This window comes from Sinocyclocheilus anshuiensis, unplaced genomic scaffold (genome assembly GCF_001515605.1).
Source record: "Sinocyclocheilus anshuiensis isolate Anshui unplaced genomic scaffold, SAMN03320099.WGS_v1.1 scaffold54, whole genome shotgun sequence".
NCBI classification, from domain to species: Eukaryota; Metazoa; Chordata; class Actinopteri; order Cypriniformes; family Cyprinidae; genus Sinocyclocheilus; species Sinocyclocheilus anshuiensis.
Genome location: NW_015547654.1, coordinates 1,165,434 through 1,187,258, shown reverse-complemented (window position 1 = coordinate 1,187,258; position 21,825 = coordinate 1,165,434). Strand labels below are relative to the sequence as shown.

General features: G+C 36.8%; 1 protein-coding gene across 5 annotated transcripts; it reads left to right on the top strand.

Moving 5' to 3' along the window:
* The first annotated feature begins 1,170 nt into the window (after positions 1–1,170).
* tpd52 (tumor protein D52) lies at positions 1,171–21,577 on the top strand. 5 transcript variants are annotated; one of them, XM_016504343.1, is made up of 9 exons: positions 9,586–9,822; positions 9,988–10,144; positions 14,048–14,169; positions 14,447–14,595; positions 14,856–14,957; positions 18,366–18,392; positions 19,374–19,415; positions 20,453–20,501; positions 20,577–21,577. In XM_016504343.1, exons 2-9 carry the CDS (start codon positions 10,009–10,011, stop codon positions 20,697–20,699), a joined length of 750 nt encoding a protein of 249 aa, XP_016359829.1. In that variant the 5' UTR covers positions 9,586–9,822; positions 9,988–10,008; the 3' UTR covers positions 20,700–21,577. The 5 variants fall into 5 exon arrangements, with proteins under 5 accessions (XP_016359832.1, XP_016359829.1, XP_016359828.1 ...); XM_016504346.1 differs by lacking the exons at positions 9,586–9,822; positions 9,988–10,144 and adding an exon at positions 1,171–1,334; XM_016504342.1 differs by having other exon boundaries at positions 9,586–10,144.
* Positions 21,578–21,825: the final 248 nt, after the last annotated feature.

Sequence of the window (21,825 nt, the reverse complement as noted above, 5' to 3'; positions counted from 1 at the left end):
GCCTTAATTAATTGCAGCATTGAAAAACGTCATTGATATGTTCATTTCACTTTTCCGATCACCTTGAATTTTATTACTGATGAAGGAAAACGAGTTGAAACCCATACAATTGAGTTAAAACTATTATTTTGATAGATTCAATAGACAATCGACTGAATAAAATATAAAACAGCAGTTCTTACAGCATAATGCTAATGCTGAAAACATTTTTATAGTTTAAAAAAAATGTTTACGATCGTTTTTGTCATATTGTCGAATAGAAATATATGTGGAGGTTTAAGAAACGTCTCACAACACAACACGAATATTATTTAAATGGTTTAAAATATACTTTACTGTAGGATTATTAAATCCTGTCACCCAGTGGGTGGCGTAATTTCCTACAGTACCAACATGATAGACGATTTATAAACCAGCAATAAGCGCCTCATACTGCTTCCTCTGGGCGTGGCTTGCGTGACTGTAGGTAAATTAGGGACTTTGAGCCCACCCTGTGAAAGTGAGGGGCCAGACATATCTCCATTAATAGCTCTTCTGGTATCCTTTTGTCGAAATTAGAAAGGTAAAATGTGTTTATTAAAAGAAGGCCATTTAATATTAGTTCTGGCCTGGTGAATGGCCATGTTGTGGCTTCCTCAAACTGTTCTTTGTCTTTTCTTTTCTTTTCTTTTCTTTTCTTTTCTTCTTTAAACACAATAGCAATTTGTTACGGTTTATTTTTTACGTTTTTTATTTTCAATTATTTGTTAGGCTATAATAAATTCTAATAATTCTAAAGGCTATAATAAATTCTAATATGAATAATAAATTTATAATAATATTTGTAATTAGTTTTTACATTTCATATTACATTTCTTAGTATTTATGTCAACACAGAGACCAGTATTTATTTTATAACATACATTGAGCACGGCGTAAAAAGTATAAAAAACAATTCTAAATTAGCCAGTTGGTTTTATTGACTTGCCAAATATAAATGGGAATTATACAATTATGATTAAGGTATTTCTAATAAAATTGTATTTAAGTTTAAGTTTATTTTAGTTCATTTATTTATCGTTGAATGATGATTCGAAATGAATTGTTCCGCTGATAAAACGCTTCATCATGGGCGCGTCGGGTGGGTCCTCGCGCCCGTCTCTCTGTTTACATCGCTACGTGCTGTGCGTCCTGACGTCACTGACGACCCCACCCCACCTCGCGCAGCAGCCTAGTTACAGTGGCAGCTTTGAGCTCAAATTTGCGAGATTGAAGTGGGAAAGCGGGACTGCAAGGATCAGAATAACTCACAACATAAAGAAGCCGCAAAGACAGGATGGAGGAAGCCGATCAAGGTAGCTGAATTGTTTTGAGAACGTGAAGTGACATGTCGGCACAGATTAGAAATGCAACAAAACTCAACTTTCAGAAGTTAGCTAGCTTGTTTGTTAGCACAGCCAGCAGCTGGAGGAAGAAGAACAGCGGTTGTTTGATTTCTTTCATTTTGATGAACATTGGTAAAGTGACAGTCAGTCGGGATAGACATTTGCAGGGATTTTATTCGGGTTAGAGCACTTGTGCACATTTTAATGAACGTTAGTTCGTTATTTTGTAATTTATGGTGTTTATAAATACTGTTAAAACTTATGAAAGTACCAGAACCCGACCATGGTCTGGCATGTTTCAGCTGCAAAATATTATATTTATGTCTTTATTTATGTTTTAGTCAGTAAGAATGTCTGTAACTATTTATTTAACTTGCGTGGGCTTAACTTGCAGCATCGTTGAACCATATGTTAGCATTAAACACCTGCTGTAAATGTGCTGCTACTAATGAAACCTCTATTTGCAACTCTGCATTATTTCCATTTTTTAATCGTGCCAATTCCATTAATTAATGTGATTTTTTTTTTTAGACTTTGTATTTTTATATCTTGCAGATAAACCGTCTTTCTAATTTAAGTTATTACTTGTCACGGGAAGTCTAAAATTAAAAATAGAATACCGTTTATGGAATCACAAGTTTGATAGCTTTCTACCTCTTTCTTATCTTTCTAATGGTTAGCATCTCATGTTTCTTATGCCCTTTGTGTGATGTCATTCATATGTAACGTTAGAGTTTAAACCCAGAAATGAGAATTTATGTTGTGTTGATTAGCAGGGATCATATGAAACCTGCTCATTATAATGTAAGATTTCTGACAATGTGATCTGGTCAGCGTGGGTTCCTGTACAGCCACTGCATCATTATTATGTTAAGAGTCTGCTAAGCGAAGACTGCATAGTTTTTCTGGTATGTACTGCTATTTTTCAGATGCCTGGTGTTGATGTTATCATCTGGGAGGAAACACATTGGCCTACATTCTATTGATTTAGACTAATATTGTTCTTCCACTACCTTTGTTTAACATGTTTTTTAAATAACCTCCTGGAAATATTGTATATATTAATATATATAAAATGTATAGCTGAAAAAATAATATATACAAATACAATATTATTTATTTCTTTAATATATAAATATATTATTGTAAACATTCCTGAAAAAAACATTATCCAAGTCTACACAAGTTTTCGCTATTTTTTTGTTTATAATCCTGTTTTTAATCAGCTCTGAGACTTACTAATATAAATGCAAAATACTTATTGCCTGTAAATATAAGGCTATAATTCAATTATTAATATACATAATATAATGCATATATAATATCCACAATATATTTACTATGTGGGGTTGCTGGATGCTGGAGTCTTTCCCAGTGTATTACATATACAAATTCTAAAATACAAACCAAAGTGTTTCTCAAATCTAGCTCATATGAGGATGATCACAAGTCTGTTAATTTAGCAAAAAGCAATATGTTCAGCTTTAAAACATTGCCTTTGTTTAACTATATAACAAAGGTCTGGTAGATAAAGCCTTTTGGCAGTCATTTGTGTTTACGTCCTGGAGAAATACCATTGACGTCACTGAATGTCACACCGTGCTTGTTTTCGTAGTCCTTTCTGACCTCCTATCTTCATCCCGGTCATCTCGTCTCCGCCCAGCTCCCTGCATCAGAGCAGCCTGTTCTCTCTCATCCCTCCTGGGCTGCAGTGAGTGGATGAGCAGCCTCCCCAGGAGCCAGAGCCTTCCTGTCTGAATCTTCTGTTCCCCTCCCCTCATCTCTCTCACGCAGGGCCGCATAATGCATATATAATATCCACAATATATTTACTATGTGGGGTTGCTGGATGCTGGAGTCTTTCCCAGTGTATTACATATACAAATTCTAAAATACAAACCAAAGTGTTTCTCAAATCTAGCTCATATGAGGATGATCACAAGTCTGTTAATTTAGCAAAAAGCAATATGTTCAGCTTTAAAACATTGCCTTTGTTTAACTATATAACAAAGGTCTGGTAGATAAAGCCTTTTGGCAGTCATTTGTGTTTACGTCCTGGAGAAATACCATTGACGTCACTGAATGTCACACCGTGCTTGTTTTCGTAGTCCTTTCTGACCTCCTATCTTCATCCCGGTCATCTCGTCTCCGCCCAGCTCCCTGCATCAGAGCAGCCTGTTCTCTCTCATCCCTCCTGGGCTGCAGTGAGTGGATGAGCAGCCTCCCCAGGAGCCAGAGCCTTCCTGTCTGAATCTTCTGTTCCCCTCCCCTCATCTCTCTCACGCAGGGCCGCCATCTGCTCATTCCTCTTTTCTGCGTGCCCATGTCTCTCTGCAGCTGGTGCCCACGGGCCATTGTGCGATCTGTCAAGCAGATTGCGGGACAAAACCTGAGATACCGTTTGTTTGTTTGTTTGTTTAGCCTAGGTATACTGTCTTTATGATATTACTCTGGATCAAGTGGCAAGAACTCAAGTAAATTTATCTGATTCGCAGAGTGATTTAGTTCTGTTGCATCAGTGAGTGAGTCATCAATGAGAGACCCTTCACCCACAAGTAAAAGTGATGGGTGTAGCCTCATGTCCTTGTCTAGTGATGGATAAACCTGTGGATTAGGACATCTGCTCTAACAGTGTGAAATTCAGTGTATGATTTAATTGTTGCCTTAGCTGTCATCAGTTGCTCATGTTTGCTCAGATGTGCACGCTGTTCTCTCTTTGCTGTCATGGCAACATAGGAAAATAAAAATGTCGAAAGACTAACCGAACTACAGGGAGGAATGAGGAAGCTGCAATCAAATTTTCTATAGCCATTGTTGTTGAATTTGTTTTGAACATTTGACATTTTGCTTGAATCAGTTTGGTGGACCATTTAGCAGCTCAAGGTTGAAAGTTTACATGACTGCCAAAAGCTTGCAGAGAATTCATTTGATCTCATTGGTGGAAATTTCCTGGATTGTCCTGGTTTTTGTTGGTGCGCTGTAGTGTTTAAACTCCAGTCTGCATGTTATGACAGTTATGCTGTTACTTCTCCATCTTTTTGATGTAATTTCACTGAAAACATCAGAACTAAAAGTGGAATGTTAGATTTGTGATGGCTTTGGCTTTGTGAAGTTGAAGTAGCACAGGAAACTTTTTTTCCCAGTTTAATTTTAAAGATAGTTCAGATATTGCCTTGTGATATTGCCATAGTGACTTGTTACATTTGATGTATTATTGTTGCAAAAAAATCTATTTGAAATAAATGCAGTGCTTTTGAATTTTCATCAAAGAATCCTGAAAAAAGATCACAGTTTCAACAACAACAGCAACAAAGAAAAATAATAATAAAGAAATGGATTGGAGATCCATTACATTGATGATAATAATAAGAAATGGATCGGAGAAATGTTGCTAAAAATTTTGCCTTGCCATAAGAGGAATTTACTTTTTGAAATGTATTTAAGTAGAAAAGGGTTAAAAGATTTAAATTGAAAAAATAATAACAATATTATTGTTTTTACTATATTTTTGATCAAATAAATGAGTATTTTTTTTTCCCCAAAGTCATTAAAAAAAATCTTACTGACCTCAAAAGTGTAGTTTACAGTAAATTAAAGGACTACTTCAACTACAAATGAAAATTCTGTCATCAATTACTGACCCTCACATTGTTCCACACCTGACATCCTTTCTTCTGTCAAACACACAAAAAAAATTCCATAATAGGACTAGTGCTGTTGACTGTTTATCTTTATAAATAAAAAAAAGCAGCTTAAAAGTGTCAATATGCCTTGTACTCTATATTACCAAGTCATTTGAAGCCTTGATACGATAGCTTTGTTGGAGAAGAAGACTAAATAGACAGAAATAAACCCACATTTGTGATTGTTCCTCACACAAGGCAAAATGTGAGGCTTAAGTAATTTTTATGCTACAGTATGGTTATGATACTTGGCATATAAATGTGCCTTTTTTGGAGCTTGACAGCACCTAGTCACTTTCACTGTATGGAAAATAGTAGCAAGAACATCAGAACAAAAGTAAACCTGAATGCTGACTCTCTAAGACCACTGAACCAGTGCATTATATTTAAATTAATTATAAAATTTGTTGTTGTGGTTGTAATATTAAAAAGATATTCTTTAGTGTAATAACACACATTTCAGTGATAGACTGTTAGCTGATTATGCAAGATCTTCCAGAAGCATCTGTGTGAGTCTCACAGGTCCCTGCGATCACATTTCACTCAGTGTTTCATTGTAGCAGTAGAGCTGCTTTTCTTACCATTTCTAAAAGATGGTTTCGATTTTTACATCAGCAAGTTAAGTTATCATACAACAGAAGAAGAACAGGTTTGCTGTAATTTCAGATGTGCCTTATTTATTGTATTTTTCATAGAGTTGAGAGTTTTGGCCGAGTAAAGGTGTGGACTAACATTGCACTGAGGGGAGAATCTTAAGGCCTTGCTGTGACCCTTCAAAATGAGCCTCTTCTCAGCAATGTGACCAACAGACCATTTTGAACAGCCAGCCTTAAGATTGTATATTTGCAGTGTTGATAAAAGATAAAAGCCCTTCACACACAATGTTAGTAACGTCTTCCACTAAAATTTCCTTGCCTTGTCTACCACTCTATGCTGGTTGGCTGATACATTTTCTCCATTTCCCGCCCATTATTCTTCTGTGTATATGTCCATCCAGGCCGCTGGAGTCGCACTCTGTCCCATGATTCTCATTTCGTCTCAATCACGGGACGCAATGCGCTTGGAATAACCCAGTAATTGATTTGACGCTGTGGTTTATTAGGTGCTTCAAATGTCCTCTTTGTTTCTTTACTGGGGTGTTTATGTTCTTGAGCTCTGAGTTTAAATGCAAGTCATACAAGATCCAGTTCACAAGGATTCCTGATGTTGAAGAGGCACAAGGTCATTGAAAGGCTTGTCCAACTCTATAGGAGGTCATGGGACATTCCATGTCCATCCTATTATTGGCATTGAGAAGCTCACAACCGCCCCATGTGGGGCCATGTGAATGTTAGTGGGCCAAAGGCAGAAGTTAGCACGTAACTGGTAAATATGTGTTGTTTAACAAAGAATTTAGTCAAAACAAATGTGTGATTATTGCTTATTTCCTCTTTTAAACAATACTTTTCATCCGTTGGTTTAAATGGGAAGTTGGGCATCTTCCTTTATAGAATCTCTCTGTTCTATTTCCGCAGATTGCTTTATTTTTTCATAGACAGACCCTCCTAACATGGAGATTTACTGTGGGAGCTCGTCACATGATGTGAAACTCTCCCACAATGCAAAGCTCATGAAAAAAGGCTTTGTCTGAACTTGCCAACAGGTATTGAAGTGTTCATGAAAATTCATTGCATTAGTTTTGTGTGAAAATGATTTGGGATGCAAAGGAACATAAATCACATTTCGCCGATGGCTGCAGATTGCATTCAAGTCTCTATTTGAACATCTGCATGCTTTTGTTGTGCAATCTAGTCTGGATGGAAGCCAACAAGGACTTTGGTGAAAGACAAATATCCGGGTACTAACCTGCAAGCAGCAGTGCGGAGGTGTCAAGGTTCTGCTTTCTAGACGTGTGATATGAATGTAGTCAGAGTGTTAATTGACACACACACACACACACACACACACACACACACACACACACACACGTGTGTTTGTCACTGCTTGGCTCTTGTACGCCCATGTGAATACAGCTGAATAGAGTCTCTGTGACTCTCATTTTAACCTGATTCTTTGTATCGTTGGCTGTTCTCGCTGATCTCTACTGGAGACAGCAGACCCGTCCCACGTAAGACAGCTACTGTAGTCAGGCAGTGATGTGTAATTCCAGCTCCTCAGGGACAAAGCTCTGTAGAGGGTGTGTCATACATAGCATGTATGTATTTTAAAACCAGAGGAGATGAATTAGGAATGAGTAAGGATGAGCTTATGTCTGGTGTTTCTGCACCACTAGTGGCAGCACCAAATGAAATTCCAATATATATCGTTGGCAATATATTGCATTGATTTGAGCACGCTTTTTAGTTGACCATTATGTCTCATGATTTTGTCAGCTGTTTTAATAGCATCTTTGATTTAAACTTGATACTAGATTTGGTCCCGCCCCAGAGTGGATATCATTGGTCGAGCCAGTGTTGCTGTGTCAAGCTGCTCAAACAAACAGAGCCATGTCAAAAGAGTTTACACTCTTTGTAGACGTGAGCTGATAGTGAAATTCTGGCCGATACCAATACGTTTTTACAACAGCTATGAACATTTGTACATTGAATATTTGTAACCTTGAGGTTAACAAATACTGAAACTAGTTTTTGCATGTTTCAATAAACTCGATAAATTTTGCATGACCATTTCCTGTTAAGGATAATACTGGAGAGTATGGCAAAGTTTTGAATCGTTTTCCATTTTCATGTAACTTGTTATGATGGAGTGCCTGACAGGGATCATTTAAACGAATATCCACAATTAAATATCAAATATGAAAAAATAATAACATAAATAATAGGGCTGCACAATTAATCGAATTTCTAATCACGATTACAATTACGGATGTCACAATTGTGTAATCGTTCAAAGCACCAATTAATTGTTCAAAGTCCACTTATGTTATTCTGTGTGCTTAAGATGTGTTTTTTCTTTCTACAGGTTATCTTATGGGGTTTTCCATTGTTTTAATTTTAGTTTTAATATAACATTATAATACCATGCATATTTTAACTTTTTTTTAATTTAAAGAATAAACCAATCTAATGAATAGATGCCATTTGAGGCTTAATACTATAGAAAAGCAATAAAGGTTTTTCAGATTGAGGGTTTTCAGCTTGTTTATTTTCATCTAAAAATATGGCATGCGGTTGCTTCAAACAATGATATAATCATTCAATGTAAATTGTGATAATCGTAATTAATAATCGCAATTACAATTTCTAGGGAATAATCGACAATTATGTGCAGCCCTGATAAATAATAATATAAAATATGAATTATAATAACAACAAAAAATATTTAACTATAATAATAATAGTTATTATAAAATTAAATGTGTTTTTTATGTTTTTAAAGTCGCTATGAAATCAAAATGGATGATTCTTATTTTTGGAACTTTGCCATGTATATTTTAAATGAATTATCCATGCACATGATTTTTAATTTTTTTTTAATGAACGTGCCCTTGTATTCTTAAATAAAAAAACATTAATGTCCCCTCCCCCTCACAACGACATCTCTGACGTGTTTACCGGTGCGAGGGGCGGGACACTAATCCTTCTACCAACCTGTTGCTAACATGATGAGATCTATCACAGCAATTAGCAAATGACAACGAGCCAACAGTCCAACGTTCCAAAATATTTCTGAAGGACAAAATCAAGTCTGTCTTACTTTTTACTCTTTCGAAAAACCATTTCACTTGTGTATTGACCTTATTCTCCAGCGAAACAAACACGTGACCATCTTTAAAATATTGTCTTTAAACTTCTGTTTGTGCGGTAGCTCTGTATATTTCTATGGCATCGCTGTCTAAGAGTAATTTAGCTGGTAAAGTGGATTTATGTATTGTAGAGTTAACGAAAGTTATTGTGAGCACTGTAATGTTTAAAGCAAACGTCTTACACTTAACAAATGTCAGTAGACCAGTAAGATTTTAAAACGAGCGGTTCATTCATTAATTCGTGAGATCACTGTGGAAATAAAACCGGAAGACAGAAGACAACAAACGCAGTGCTAAAAAGGGGTGGGGCTACATAATGTCAATAAATATGTCATAATAAGGGGAAAAAATGGCTAAAATTTTAGTTTATGCTGATTTAAAATAAAATGTGTGTGTTTTGTTTTGTGTAGATGAACTGCAATGCAGATTTTGGACCGTATGGTTGCTCAGATGACTATTTAGAGTTCATTGTCTCTGGTGATTCATCTGACCTCTATACATGCAATTATTAAAAAAAAAATTCATTAATTCATGATCCTCCACCATTTAACAGGACCTATAAATTGTGCAATATAATGCAGCAGGGATGTAAAATCTTACAGTATAATGGTACTGAAGACCCCTGAGTGTGTGTTGGCCTTAAGGTATCATCACTTCTGAATGTCTTGCGCTTGGCTGAATCCATTTCAGTCTGCAATGGTTTGTGCAGCCGGTGTGTATCTGAAGCGCTGTGGAGGCCCTTTGTAATGGATTAACGTTGTAATCTAGGCCACCGCAGATTACAGCCTCCTTTCGCGGGCTTTCCCCAGTGTCATGTGACCAGGGGACAAATGGATCTTCATTTCCCATGGATGATAATATGGACAGAGGGGCTGAGCATGAGTTAGTCCAGCACAGGAACAGCTGAAGACGACTGCTTTTTTCAGCTATTGAGAACAGTGAAAAAGTTATTGTCAACAATCCCTACAAGGACCGCTGAGATTACTGCTGGGAGTGTCGGCTCGCGACGGAAATAGAACGCTCTGGAGAGGTAACTTATTAACGTGCTGCTGTCGTTGTCTCAGGCAGGACATCATGTGATCCCTGCTAGCATTGCAGAATCCGCAACACGCACTTATACTTGCAACCGTAGCTAGAAGATGGGACAATCAGCACAGTGATATCCTAACAGGCTCGGTCACATGCAATCACTTAGTGTCCAGGGAGCTTCCTGTTCATGGGCAGCATGGAGGAACCTGTAGAGGAGTACAAGTCTCCGTTCAACTTTGAGCAGGGAGTGAACACCAGCTACCTCTACCTGTCACCTGAAGAGAGCTTCACTCCACCTGGTTCACCGGCACTGCCGCTCAGAGGTAACTGTGTTTGTTAAGGTGCTCAGTGGGTGTGTGTGTGTGTTTAGGTGTGGACTGGTGTTTGTCACAGTATGACAGCGAGAGACCGAGAATGTTATGGAAAGTATGGGAGAGCCCTCTTACTGTCAAGTGCTGATGTTTTGAAGAAGCTAATCTGTCAGGAGCAGATGCTGTTCAAGTGGGCCGTAAGGTTGCAAAATAACACCAGGCTAATGCAGACTCAGAAAGTGCCATCTCTACTAAACATTCACTGTATTATTATTATTAATTTGTAATATTTCTTTATTTAATTTTTTCCCCTGAGGTCAACCTAGTAGTTTTTTTTTTTCCAGTTTTTTTTTTTCATGCGATTTTTCTCTGCCAGTCTGAAAGATTGGACTGAAATAATCAGGGACCTTGTTAAAAATAATAACATCTAGCTTCTCATTTCTAACATTGGGATCCTGTAGAAGGATATGCAGAGCTGTAGGTGCTACACCACTGTAGTAATATTCAAGACAAAAATAGCATGCACAATTAAATATACATTAATCACCCTATAGGGATAAAAAAAAAAAAACCTCCAGTACTGACTGATAACCAGCTTGTTATTTTTATATTGTGTATGTTTTCATATTACATCAAGCCCTTTTATCAAGACCCTTTAACAAACATTGATTGAATTAACAGGACAACAGGATTTGTATAAACTGGCAGGTACTGAAACGCTTAACTATTCTGTACAGTAAAACTGTATCTATAAATTATTCCATGGCCAACAGTGTTACTATAATGCACTTAAGATGTTAATCACTAAATGGAAGAGCAGTGAGCTTGGTTAACAAATTATAAGTGTGTTTACACAGGGCCCTCAATCTCATTATACAGACAGAGAGAGGTCATTGATCAATCCTGTGAGCCGTCATGGCACATCAGGGTTGGAAATTTTTCTTTTGTATGGTGATTCGTGAGATGGCAGTCATTCGAAATCTTGTTATTGTGTATCTGGAAATCCATGTGTGGAGAAATCGATTCAACTAGAGGACAGATGTGGATGTTGAAACTTATAAATTTGAATTGTTACATTTAAAGCTGGTGGTGAAATCAGGGATGTCTGAACAAATCTAAAGCGCTTTCATTACATCTTAGCTGTTGGAAAGAATTTAATGCATTTCTTTTTAATGTCCACACTCCACAGTGATCTTTTTTCTTGGTGATCTAGTTTTTCCCACCACTTCAAGTCTTCATACTTGCATTAAGAATGACTCGGAAAGTGAGGAGAGAGAAAGAAGTATCATCTTTACATATGCCATTTGTTTTAATATTTTGTTATCCAAAGCAATTAAATTAACTAATTTTAAATGTGGCTTAAGCATGATATTATTATTACTACTATTATTAAGTATCTTTATATAATTACAGTATTAATGTACTGTTTTTAACACTGGTATTAATTTGTAAACAAACAAAAAAAAAGTTTCTACGCCAGTGTGTCAGATGACTTTATAAAAGTTATTTCTAACATTGAAAAACAGATTCCAAAATATAAAAGAAATGATGATCTTGCATTAAAAGGTGTGTGTATGATAGGTAGTGTGCACTGCCTCTGGGTTTTTACAAAGAAATATATTAGAGGAATGAGCCACATTTTTTCTAACCCACAGTGTAGAAAAATGTTGTGTGCTGTGCATTGAACCTGTTTGTTTATATTGTTAAATAACTATGGATGAAGCATGCTTTTACAGTAAAATATTTTATGCATTGCTTCTCACTACTTCAGGCACTGGTTGTAGTCATAATTTCCATATAAGTGATGTCATATGGATCTTCCTGTTAACCACGCAACTGTTTCAAATGGTCCGTTGAACTTGGGTGACACTCTGTCAATATTCATTTCCCATTAAGAATGTACGTGACACACTTGTGTCAGTGTCCCCTCATGTGTAACCTGTAGTACTGTCACAGTCAGTTTTGATGGGCAGAAAATGTTGCATCAAACTAGACATAGTGAAAGAGAACATAGAAGGTGGGAAATCACTTTAATTTTATTCAAACTGCGTCTAATTTAAGAACATTCACCCCTTTACCAAAGCAGAACTTGTATCATCTGTACTAAACTCATCTTGTTCATATTAGAGATGTAAACTCAGTCAAAATAAGAAAGTAATCGGTTAATGTAATCTGTGTTCAGTGCACATTTATCATTGTATTAGATGTAGTGTAACAATATATGGTTAAGTATGCTATCCTACTAATTTTAAGAGGCAAAGGTCGTGTCAAGAGATGCCAAACACACTAAAAATATTTTGTTAGGAATTTGTTGTCAAACAAGCTATAAATGACCCTCTCTTCTGTTCCTAATTACCTTTGTGGTAAGTTAAAGTGGGAGGCAAACCTACCAGTTTTTCCAGAAATACCAAACAAGCTGCTTACAAATGAGTTGCACACCCTCCTCATGTGATGCAACTTTTATGTTTCTTCCTGAAACATGTTTGAAAACTCCCAGCTGCAAGCTAAGACCTGAACCTCATATTTGACCTCTACTGAATGTAGGCATAAAATTAGGTCCATAAAATTGACATGAGCAGGAGTTCTTTTTCCTAGCTACCATAGAAAAGGCTGGTTTTGTCAAAGCTCTGGAATCTGTGTTTAACAAAGTGAATAGTCTTATCAGGTTATTCTGTTAATTCAATAAACATGGGATGCACTGAAACACTGATTGTACTGAATAAGAACAAGCGCATCAGCTGATAGCATTACAGTATAATATACAGTGCAGTGCAGAGCCGTTCATTCAGGGCTGTCATACTGTTGTCAGTTTGATTGACAGTGCTGAATTTTTGGCCTTTCCTTCTAGTTATCAGCCCACTGAATGGTGACATCCAGGAGTTTTATTATTTATGTTGTATTTCCATAGTATGGTCTGTCAGTGGAGGCATCAAAGTACATCTTCTAGACTTGCGTGAGCCCTTGGGTGGATGTCCATCATGTAGCAATCATCTTATAAAGTTTTAAAGCTCTTTGACACATGACTTCTTTCTGGCCTCCTCCTCTTCCTTCATGTTTCTCCTTTTGCCCCCTGGCCTGACGTCTGACTCTACATGATCTCTAAATCAGAGTCTTTCTCACCACTGAGCTAATAGCACTTACATTCACAATAACAGTTCAACTTAATATGAACTTGATGCTAAAATTTATATCACAAAAGATCAATGGAATTTGTTTCCAGAAGTTCTAAAAGGTGTCACTAGAAGAAAGCACATTTCTGTATCAGAATAAAAAAATGAAAGGGAAATTGTGACTTTTATACAACTTTTTACTTGTTATTCTAACTTTATACTTTATATGTCATAATGTGATTTTTATTTCTGGTAAATAAAACTTTTGTCTTTTAATTGTAATTTTATATCTCTCCGTGTGATTTTATTTCTCATAATTTGTGACTTTTACTCATAATTGTATGCTTACATCTCACACTGTGACTTTGTTTCTTGGAATTGTAATTTGATGTAGTGTTATTTTATTTTTTGTAAACTTGTATAACTTTTTTTATTATAATTGTTAATTTGTATCTCACTTTGTCACTTTCTGGTAATTGCAACTTTTTTCCTTGTAATTGTAATTTTAAATCTTACAGTGTTACTTAATTTCTCCTAATTGTAATTTCATTTGCAGTCACATACTAAAGTCACCATGCTATTAGTTTGAGACCCGTCCAATTTGGAGAGGGTGGGTAATATGACCTATACTGCAGCCAGCCACCAGGGGACAATCAAAATGGTTTGGGTTCACCTTTCAGGATGCGTGTGGCACACGTGGTTCAAACCTGCAACCTTTTCTTAGACTAGCTATTTTATTAGCATCCTACATCACCTTAAAATGTTTTACAGCGCATGTTTGTTTTTTTGTTTGTTTTTTTTGTAGGGCCCAAGAGTCCAGACTTCATCCCAGAAGTAGGCGAAGATGCAGTGAATGCAGTGCCTTGTTCGCCCTGCATGGCCCTAACTGAGGAAGAGCAAGCAGAGCTTCACAGTGAACTAGCAAAGGTCTGCATATTTCAGTCTTGTTATATTTCAGATTCCAGCCACAAATGCTTCATTCAATGGATGAGATTGTCTCAGGAGCAAATGTGGTTTATTCTCAAGGTGGAACTCATTTTGCAGTGCCTTTTTCTTTACTATTTCAACATATGCTGTATCTTCTAACTGGAGCTTATGGATAAACCCATCAGTGCACTGGATTTTTAATTTTGTTGAATGAGTGTCACCACACTTAACCATATTTTACATGTCAGGTGAATTCTTCTATCCTGTTTCCCTACAGGTAGAAGATGAGATCCAGACACTTTCTCAGGTGCTGGCGGCCAAGGAGAAGCAGGTGGCAGACCTCAAGCGGAAATTGGGCATCAATCCACTCAACGAGTTCAAACAGAACCTGAGCAAAGGCTGGAATGAAGTCACCACCTCCACTGCGTACGTGCCCTTACTCGCCTCAGGCATCTGCGTGCCACCCGTCACCTCTTGTACTGCTGCGGAGGAGCGGCTCCATCTGTCAATGCTTCTGCTGTGCAATTCACACTTGCCATTTGGCTGAATTGCATTAAAGACGTGCAGTTGTGAACGTGCTTGATTTTACTAGCTCACTCCAGCTGTTAGAATTACATGATCTTGTGTTTTACGGTTATGTTGTATACATTTTCTGTACACATCTGTCCCCCATCTGTGCTGGACAGGTATAAGAAGACCTCAGAGACCCTGTCCCAAGTGGGTCAGAAGGCGACGACGGCGTTCTCCAGCGTGGGCTCAGCCATTAGCAGAAAGCTAGAGGACGTGAGGTGAGATTTGAAATTGAACACTTGTCCAAATTATCATCCTTTGATCAAACTATCCTTTGTACCCTTTTGACCTAGTAACACATGAATGAATGAATACTCACTAATACCTATTAATACTGTCTGTTCCAAACCACTCTGGTTACATTCACACAGAGGCAGATTTATTCAACCTTTATTTTACCAGGAATATAAAAACTCTTGAGACTTAAAATCTATTTTACCAGAGTGGCTTTGCCAAGCAGAGGTAATGACACAAAATAAGACACAATACATGAAAACAACACAATTTAACATCACAGTCAACTCAAGCAGCAGCTGTAATTATTGCTCATAACATTTGTAATCAGGTAAACCAGATTTCAGATTTAAAATGATTGTAAATTTCCAAAAAGAATGCACATCACACCTCTGTTTATCAATTTGCACTGGCTACCAGTAGCTGCTCGCATAAAATTCAAGGCATTAATGTTTGCCTACAAAACCACCAGTAGCTCTGCACCCCTTTACCTAAATTCATTACTTCAGACTTATGTGCCCTCTAGAAGCTTGCGTTCTGCAAGTGAACGGCGCATTATTGTGCCATCCCAAAGAAGCACAAAATCACTTTCTCTGACTTTTAAATGAAATGTTCCCTCCTGATGGAATGACCTGCCCAACTCAATCCGAGCAGCTGAGTCCTTAGCCATCTTCAAGAATCGTCTAAAAACACATCTCTTCCATCTTTATTTGACTCTCTATTCTAATTCTATTCTTAAAAAAAACTTGGCCCTTTTAGACTTGAAAAGACTTTTAGACTAAACACACTAGCTTTTCTAATCTTTTTGTATTCTATCTATTTGTTTTCTTTTTATTTATTATACAATTAACAAAAAGCAAAAAAGGCCTCTAACACTAGCTTGCTCTATTCTTTTTCTATTCTATCTGTTTTCTTTTTATTTATTATATAATAAAAAAAAAACCTTGCTATGTGTACTGCGTTAAGCTAACTGAGTCTTGTTATAGCACTTACATATTGCTCTTTTGTTGATTTTGATTGCTTCCATTGTCCTCATTTGTAAGTCGCTTTGGATAAAAGTGTCTGCTAAATGTAATTTCATTTAGCGAATACATTTGTGACTTTTTTGGAGTTCAAAATAGGGCTTTGTTATACGGAATGACTATGAAAAGGAGTGAAGATTGCATTTAATAACCAAAGTGACAATTCGGAAGAGTCACAACTGCATTTTCATAGCAAAATTTGGAAGCTATGTGGTCAGAGAATGAGCCAAAACTCCAGATAAATGTTGGGTGGAGATTTTCATCTGAAAGGATGAGTTGCAGGAATTTCCAAAATTCCAAAGTGGTTAGAATACAAAACTAAACACTTAAAGGGATAGTTTACCAAAAAATGAAACTTCTGTCATCATTTACTCGCTCTCATGTGATTCCAAACCAGTAAGACTTTGATTCACAATTGAAGATATTTTAATGAAACCTGAGGGATTTCTGTCCCTCCATTGAAAGTCCATTCCACCTAGACTTGTATGCTTTAAAAAGTTCATAAAGACATTATAAATGTAATCCATATGAATCAAACTGTTTAATCCAAGTTTTCAGAAGAGATACAATCGCAGACACCATTAAACCTTGAAGCTCAAATGTGCTTGCTTGACTTGTCAGAGAAGCATTTGATAAAGCCACTTGATTGATATGGAATACTTGAATCTCTATGAACTTTTTTGAAGCGTCAAAGTTTTGGTAGAATGCACCTTAAATTAAGGGACAGAAATGTCTGAAGTTTTATTAAAAATATCTTCATTTGTGTTCCAAAGATGAAGATCTTACTGGTTTGGAACAACAATGAGGGTGAATAAATGTTGACTTTAAAGACACAACTGAACATTTTGATATTTGCCATTATTCTATCACTATGTTGATTATTTGACGCTGATATACGATATTCAGTCTGTAGGACATTTTGAGAGTCAAATACATTCGTCGACCCCAAACACAGACTGTGAATGTAGCCATGTGTGATCACCACTTACACATACATGTGCCTTTAGCATAACACTACTGGACAAAATGGCAAAGGACTGAATTGTACTCCCACGCACAGTGGAATTACCAACATTGAGATAGAATAAAACCATTAACCACAGACACCCACATCATACTCTGAAGTCTAAGGAACTGACATTTGCTCAATTTCACCATCTTACGACACTCTTGCTTCAACGCTGGCAACATTGTTAACTGTTTTCGCTAATGACACCTCTGCCATTTACAGATTACAGGGCTTTGTTATACGGAATGACTATGAAAAGGAGTGAAGATTGCATTTAATAACCAAAGTGACAATTCGGAAGAGTCACAACTGCATTTTCATAGCAAAATTTGGAAGCTATGTGGTCAGAGAATGAGCCAAAACTCCAGATAAATGTTGGGTGGAGATTTTCATCTGAAAGGATGAGTTGCAGGAATTTCCAAAATTCCAAAGTGGTTAGAATACAAAACTAAACACTTAAAGGGATAGTTTACCAAAAAATGAAACTTCTGTCATCATTTACTCGCTCTCATGTGATTCCAAACCAGTAAGACTTTGATTCACAATTGAAGATATTTTAATGAAACCTGAGGGATTTCTGTCCCTCCATTGAAAGTCCATTCCACCTAGACTTGTATGCTTTAAAAAGTTCATAAAGACATTATAAATGTAATCCATATGAATCAAACTGTTTAATCCAAGTTTTCAGAAGAGATACAATCGCAGACACCATTAAACCTTGAAGCTCAAATGTGCTTGCTTGACTTGTCAGAGAAGCATTTGATAAAGCCACTTGATTGATATGGAATACTTGAATCTCTATGAACTTTTTTGAAGCGTCAAAGTTTTGGTAGAATGCACCTTAAATTAAGGGACAGAAATGTCTGAAGTTTTATTAAAAATATCTTCATTTGTGTTCCAAAGATGAAGATCTTACTGGTTTGGAACAACAATGAGGGTGAATAAATGTTGACTTTAAAGACACAACTGAACATTTTGATATTTGCCATTATTCTATCACTATGTTGATTATTTGACGCTGATATACGATATTCAGTCTGTAGGACATTTTGAGAGTCAAATACATTCGTCGACCCCAAACACAGACTGTGAATGTAGCCATGTGTGATCACCACTTACACATACATGTGCCTTTAGCATAACACTACTGGACAAAATGGCAAAGGACTGAATTGTACTCCCACGCACAGTGGAATTACCAACATTGAGATAGAATAAAACCATTAACCACAGACACCCACATCATACTCTGAAGTCTAAGGAACTGACATTTGCTCAATTTCACCATCTTACGACACTCTTGCTTCAACGCTGGCAACATTGTTAACTGTTTTCGCTAATGACACCTCTGCCATTTACAGATTACAGTCATTTTCCAATTCTTTTGGGTAAGACTGTTTACAGTGGCTTCAAACAAAAGCTGGTTATTTTGGCTGCTACACCTCTCAGTAGTGTGATGAATGGTTTTATAGTGTGGCATGTACTTAGAGGTAGTGCTATTCTCCCATTTTTTCCACTGTTTCAATGCATGCATACCTTTTCTTCTAAAACCTCTGCCTTTGTGCGTGAATGTACATGTTGAATGGGTATTTGCAATTCAGAGTTTTTTTTTTTTTTTTAAACAGCTCACCTAAAAAAACAAAACAAATTGTCATCATTTACTCCAAACTTGTATGCCTGTTTTACTTCTGATTTTTTGTCCATATAATAAAAGTTATTGCATGGATAAAAAAACGCATTACAAAATCTTATTTTGTGTTTAGCAGAAAAACAGTCATACAAGGTTTGGCATAAATGATGACAACTGTAATTTTTGGGTGTACTATACCTGTAACTTAAAAGCATTGTGCAAACGATTTTGTCATTTTGAGTCAATAAGATAATTTCCCATCAGTCTTATGCTAGGTTTTCTGATTTCCCTCCTGCTTTCTGTCTAAAAAGCAGCGTCATCTCTCATTATTTCTCAACATTCTTCATAGTATACCTGCTTGTGTCCCACACAAATATATAGATTTTCTGGCTGTCGCTCTGCTGAACATATCATCCCCTCTGACAGTGATGCAGACGTGCTTAAACCCTGTTTATTCCCTGCTAATTCTCTTACACACCCTATTCATCCAAACGGCATCCCAGCTGTGGTGTGAATCCGTGTCAGTGATACCGGTAATAAAGTCTTAAACCCCTGATGGATTAAAGCCTTATACTCTTACTCAGTTTCACACAGCATGAAGGGCTGAGGTGTTTTTTCATGCTGATTATGAACTCATAAATGTGTGTAGGTGCATGGCTTTATTTCCCCTCTTCTAATGCGTCTGATACTCACGGCTTTGGCTAACTCCTGTCTGCTCTTCTTTACTGCTGACGGATAGTATACGCTCCATACAGCATTCGGCTAGCATGCCGGTGATGAGGTAAGAATTAGTTCTGATAGACTCACATTAGCCTCTATATTTTACAGGAATACTTGTTTTTGATTGGTCAGTTGTGGCATTCTGTGGGCAAATATTTTTGTATAAGGACTGATGCTAGTTTTCTTTCTCTCGTTTCACTCCGTGGTCTCTTTTTTTTTTTTTTTTCTTCCTCATATTTTAAAATAAATTAATCTTAAACCAGTATTTAAAGGTATAGTTCATCCAAAAATGAAAATGCTGTTATTAATTACTCACCCTCATGTCATTCCAAACCTGTTAGACCTTTGTTCATCTTCAGAACACAAATTGAGATATTTTTGATGAAATCCGAGAGCTCTCTGCATAGACAGCAACACAACTGACACATTCAAGGCCCGAGAAAGGTAGTAAGGACATTGTTAAAATAGTCAGTGGTTCAACCATAACCTTATGAAGCTATGAGAATACTTTTGCTTGCAAAGAAAACACAAAATGTATTCTTGTGGCTTCATAAAATTACGGTTGAACCACTGAGGTCACATGGACTATTTTAATAATGCCTTTACTACCTTTCTGGGCCTTGAATGTGTCAGTTGTGTTGCTGTCTATGGAGGGTCAGTAAGCTCATCAAAAATATCTTAATTTGTGTTCTGAATATGAACGAGCGTCTTACAGGTTTGAAACTTCCTGCGGGTGAGTAATTAATGACAGAATTTAAATTTTTGCGTGAACTATCCCTTTATTGTCGATTTATTCAATAAGAGATTCATCAATGTCTACAGTTCATTGTAACAGTCTTGTCTTTAGCATGTTGCTAAGCTAACTCTATACAAATAAGCATTTCAAAGAAAATAAAACATTCATTTGACATATTTCTCTCTTCAGTAATGATTAAAATATATGTATACTCAACATTTGCTAGCTCGCTAGGTTTTGGAGCACAGCTATAGCAGATGAATTAGCAAATCATTTGATATACCGACACCCTTTTTTGCACCATATCGATTGTGAAGTGTGAAGATTCAGTCTGTTTTACATCGTTATCATGTCTCTTGCAGAAACACACCCACTTTCAAGTCATTTGAGGAGAAAGTGGAAACCTTAAAGGTAAAGCAACACTGATTATATCAACACTGCTTGTGAGGTAAATAAAAACTCCCAACCTCGTTTCTGACTTAATAGACCAAGATGAGCCCGACGCCATCGACAGGCGATACTGAAGAGGTTTCGGAATCCACACCTGATGGAGAGCCAGTGGCTGAACACCCAGAGGGAACTTGTCCACCAGATCAAAAAACGCACTGAGGATCCTCCCTCAAAACGCTCCCCTCTTTCTCCTCCTGACCTCCTGTCCCTCTTCTTCCACTTCACAGCAGTACTTCTACATAGTCACAGTGAGCTTTGTTCTGTGGCCATATTTTTCCACTGTAGTCTGGGTCATCTCCAGACGGGACGTGGTAGTCCTACACTGGAACAGATGTGTCAGAATGTGAGATGCATGTTCACTCGTGCACTGTCAGAGCAAGATATTACTCATTCAACTGCAGCATTGACCTCTGACCCCTAACTTCAGGTTTGCCTACATGAGAGGCTCAGGCTGTCCTTTAGAAGTCCCTAAATGTTTCTTTTTACACGTTTAAAGAAAATATCCTAAAGTCTTTATATATAGTTTAAATATGTAATTGAATTTGACTTTTTGTTTGTGTACATTCTCTGTAACACATCCCACTACTTAAAATTGCCAGCCAAATTAACCAAAATTCTCTGTGTATATAGTTCCTTTTTCCATTTTTAAAACAAATGCCAAAAACTCAGAACATGAGTTCTGTCTCTAAGTGTATACGTTAAACTAAAAGATTTTTGCATAGAAAGTATATTGAGTTTATTATTAGCATTAATATCAAATATGATCAAACAGTAGTGATGTTACACTATTACTCTATTTCTATATTTTGGATTCTTGATTAGCTTTAGAGAGTTTGTGTCATTAAATGAGCAGCCTTGAGCGTACGTGCTTTGCGACTTAATTTCTCTTTATTTTGTAGCGTTAGTATAGTCACACCACTGAGATCCCAGTGCCTTCTGTTTCCTAAAACTGAGGAGGTTTAATCTCACTTTAAAGGTGTTTCTGATGGCTTTGTAATTTGACCACTGCTGCATTTCTTTCTTTCTTTTTTTACCCAGAAAACGGGACAAACTATGAGAGGGACAGATGTCATAGTCTCCTAGACTATATGACACTTCTTCCCTGTTGTTTTAAACTCTCTAACACAGCTGAAAAGCAGTGTTAATGTTAAACCGTTAGCCTTAGATCCAGTGCAACTCAGTAATATTTATAAGCACTAATTCTAGTATTTGTGTAGTTCATGGAGCCGCTTACACTGGCCTTGAGCGTACGTGCTTTGCGACTTAATTTCTCTTTATTTTGTAG

Bases quoted from the DNA above. Each gene is read 5' to 3' on its own strand.
- tpd52 (XM_016504343.1), top strand. From the start codon at position 10,009: ATGGGCAGCATGGAGGAACCTGTAGAGGAGTACAAGTCTCCGTTCAAC. The intron at 14,170-14,446 runs GTCTGCATATTT...GTTTCCCTACAG, and splicing joins TTCACAGTGAACTAGCAAAG to GTAGAAGATGAGATCCAGAC. The intron at 14,596-14,855 runs GTACGTGCCCTT...TGTGCTGGACAG, and splicing joins GAAGTCACCACCTCCACTGC to GTATAAGAAGACCTCAGAGA.